At 39.4% G+C, this 3,953-nt stretch overlaps 1 protein-coding gene across 1 annotated transcript; it reads left to right on the top strand.

The window, feature by feature from the left end:
* Window positions 1-589: 589 nt before the first annotated feature.
* LOC136268479 (uncharacterized) lies at window positions 590-3,510 on the top strand. The gene is made up of 4 exons (XM_066063833.1): window positions 590-1,204; window positions 2,425-2,561; window positions 2,691-3,113; window positions 3,175-3,510. Exons 1-4 carry the CDS (start codon window positions 622-624, stop codon window positions 3,328-3,330), a joined length of 1,299 nt encoding a protein of 432 aa, XP_065919905.1. The 5' UTR covers window positions 590-621; the 3' UTR covers window positions 3,331-3,510.
* The last annotated feature ends 443 nt before the right edge of the window (window positions 3,511-3,953 follow it).

Here is a 3,953-nt window from a genome sequence, read left to right as displayed (position 1 = left end):
CTTCTCAATACAATGGTGTATACCCATAGGCAAGAGGCTATGTCAAGTAATCAAGTTAACAACTTATATAGGTAGTGGAGGTGCCACAATGATGCAACAATACCGTTGTGGTTTCAATTATGGCATTGTTATGCCGACTTTGAAGTGGTTTATACTTTTGAGCTGATGACACAGCCATCAGAAAATTGCTCTGGAGCTGAAAATCGCTAACCAGAGTAACTACGTACTTTAAAGTAAGCACCAGTGACTACCTTCCACCCGACAGTACGTTTTTTAAAGTTGTAAAGTATTCTACATACATTATAAGGCTTGAAAAGATTACAAAACAACACAAAGCTTACTTATATGTAACACGCATGATAAAACTAAGATTTTCATGATGATCAGCGTGTGGACAAACCCCACAGCGAATTTCATCCTCATTGGAGCTAGGACGACGGAGCAATCCCAAGTTAAACACGAGTTGTTATTTTGTGCCAGGGTTCTATTGGGGAATATACGGAGATTTTTTTCATTAAAAAATCACGGATATTGGAATGCCTACTATAAAATCATAAATCATCAGCCATAGCTAGCACTTTCTAGTAACTACATTACAAAGGTTGTTAGCTGTAGTTAGCTATGAAAAAGGGTATCAACTATCATCGCCTGCTTTGGCAAGCTCTGAACAACAAATTTAAGGGTAGCGGAAAATCTACTTTTGTGTTGGCAACTGGTCAACGACTGCTATATTCTGATTATGATGTCAGTGGTAACGCCGGTTTAGCAGCTTACAATACATTTGAGCTACTCGACAATGGCATCCCTTGTGCTACTAACTACAGCGTGACCGGATCGCGGATTTCTACCAAGTGGGAACAACTGCTGACTCAAGGCAAGGGACCAAATGCTGGCCCACAGCAACAAGCAGCTTTTGAAAAGGCAAGAGGTGTTCTGTACAAAGTCTATGATACTGAGCACACAGATTACTATGAAGATTACCTCAATAAAGAGAAAACTGTTCGCAAGAAGAGGGTCGAAATGGAACATGAGTATCAGAAAGAGTATGGAGATAAATGGAAGAGTCGTTTTGACAAAGACTTTGCCGTCACGGATGAATACATGGATTTTCAGCCAATACAAAAGGAAGTTGCTCCACACTTGAAAGCTATTGAGGAATGGACGTATGGACCACTCGCTGGAACATTAGTTCCCATGAGAAAAGGTGCAAACATGGTAGCTTAAATATCTTACATTGCTGCATGCATTTGCAAATTCACCTGAACCTGTTGACTACCGCGGCGTAGGCGGAAAATCTTACGCGTGGGAAAGTAATCTTTATAGCTACCAGTGGAAAAGTCTCGCGATACTAACCGTGTATGCTAATGTCTTGGTGTATAAATACAGGCATGTAGCAAGCTAAGCGGCGAAAAGGCTTGCAATGGTCACTGTAGTTAATCGCGAACTTCGCGAAACTTTTCCCACGTGTAACTTTCTCCGCCTATCGCTATTACGGCATGAGGGGCCGTGAAAATGTTAACTAGACTATATACACGTAGCTATAGTTTCTTTTTTAGTAGATCTATAATTGAATACAAAACAAACACATTAACAAAAACAAACACATTAACAAAAACAAACACATTAAACAGATGAGTCAAGCTGAACTACCAAGCGCAGTTCAGCAGAGATAGTATGGGGTAGTCTCGCGTGGCCAGACCACTTTTTCTCCGTCACGGCGCTTATCGATTAGAGATTATAAGCGCCTACTCCTTTTTTATAATCTCTCATCGATAACGCCGTGACGGAGAAAAAGTAGGTTTTCACTTTTTATAAACGAAGTTGCTATTATTACGGCAGCCAGAAATATTTTGTCAGGGCTATATTGTTCCAGCAGTCCACTGGATGTCTCTCACTATCAAGCACGCTAGTTGTATGCTATGCCCCAAGCATTTAACTTTAGGGCACGCGTCTGATAGTTACCCCGAGTACTCAACTTTAGGGAACGCAAGTAGTAGCTGCCCGGTGTATTTGACTTTTTGGGCATGCATCTATAGTAGGTTACCCCAAGTGTTCAACTTTAGGGTACGTGACAAGTAGTATTAGGGTTAAGGTCGGATTCAGCTTTGGTTTCTTCTCCACCTTTGTCTTCAATATATATAGTAGTTACTCCACTCGGAGACATATAAGGTAGAAACTAAGGAAAGTAGGTAAAGTCTGGCGCCGCCCACTCTTACTTTTGTGAAGGAGCGGCGGCCACCAGGCTACTACAATTTAGCCTGTTTGTGTCCCTCCCCTTGCCAGTTCCTGGATCTGCCCCTGTGTATAAAACAAAAGAGTTGCAAGCTTTCACCTATTTAGGTAAGTGGTATATATCATTTATACCACAATTTACACCCTCATATATGGACACAGTTGTCATTTGATTTATCTATGCACTGGTAGCATTTGACAGTAACAGAAGAACTGTGACTGGGAATGATGGTGTTGATAAGGATTACTATAATGTTTCAATGAGCCCAGCTAACTGGTACCAATGGTTTGATCCTGCACAACCTGCAGATAGCAAAGAATGGGAGACAGTAAGTATATCCATACATAAACAACTGATAGTTACTCATTATGTAAATACATAGACAGTGGTATGCAGTAATAATGCTCAACACTGCAGATCATATATATGTTATTGAAGGCAGTGGTTTGATTTATAGATTACTATTGGAGAACACAGCGAGGAGCACTCTGCCTCCAAGGAGTATGATCAGTTGGGTGGAGCAGCTGGAGTATCCTATGCATTCATTGGTGTACGAGGACAGGCTGAAGGAAAAATGGAGAAAGAAATTGCAGCAGATGGCAGTAGAGATTTGAACCTTAGTTTCAAGGTGCGCTCTGTCCAAATTAATCGTCCTTGGCTTGATCTTTCAGCACTGAAAGTTCAAAACTACAATATTCCGGGAGAGAAAGCTGGAAGCTGGTCGACTGGGGAGGTTAATAGTAAAAATGATGGATCCCTGCCTCTCATCAGCACTCAGATGATAGTGGCCAGAGACATCACAGTTACTGCCTCTAAATTTAACCAGGAAATCATTGAAACTATGAAGCATTTTGATGCATCTGCTAAAGTTGGCTTTATGGTGAGCATATATATTGTACATAGCTATATGGAACAATGTGTATTTATATATTTGTTTTTAGTGGGGTCTCTTCAGTTTTGGAGCTAACTCAAGTGGTGAATACAACAAGGAAACAGCAGACTACACCTTCGACGAAGCTAGTTCTTCAATGACTTTGAAGGGAACCCAAGTGATTGGTTACTCTTGCAGTCTTGTGCCAAAGTATCCAGCATCTTAAAGACTATATAGATGTTTCCATTTGAACATAAACTTTGACATGGTTTATTGCTAACTGTCAAATGTAGATGCATTTTAGGTTAGGCCTGTGTGTACCATTTAGTAACATTTTATATGCACTGTGGCAGTTTTTGGTTTATATATGATTTTATTTCTGCATTAAAACTGAGTATACAATTTAGTATGTTAATTAGCTTGTTATAGCACTGCTTGAAGGTTCTTAGTTTACTAATTTGTTAAGATGCCTTACTGTAGTTATACTGATAGTAAAGTGTCAGTAAACTTAAGTATATGGAACATAATTATTTTACTAAGTTTTAAACTCTCAGTAAAACATCAGTGAATGCGGGTGTACTGAAAAACTACTAAAATAATAAACAATTAACTGTTCCATATACTGGGGATATACCACTGTAGTAAACTAAGATACTCCAAGCAGTGTAGCTAATTCATGTTTTCTAATGCACTAAACGTTGCTTCAATGACTGCATACAGTATGTTCACATACTAGTTGCTATAGTTTGCCACATATCACTTTGACACTGAGCAGCTATATGTTCATTATTTGGTATATTATAGTTTCATCAATTACTCTTCAACAGAGTGATCCAGCTTATATAATCT

This window comes from Dysidea avara, chromosome 10, assembly GCF_963678975.1.
Source record: "Dysidea avara chromosome 10, odDysAvar1.4, whole genome shotgun sequence".
In the NCBI taxonomy this organism is placed as follows: Eukaryota; Metazoa; Porifera; class Demospongiae; order Dictyoceratida; family Dysideidae; genus Dysidea; species Dysidea avara.
Note: the sequence above shows the minus strand (reverse complement) of the source record. Positions and strands in the feature narration are given on the sequence as shown.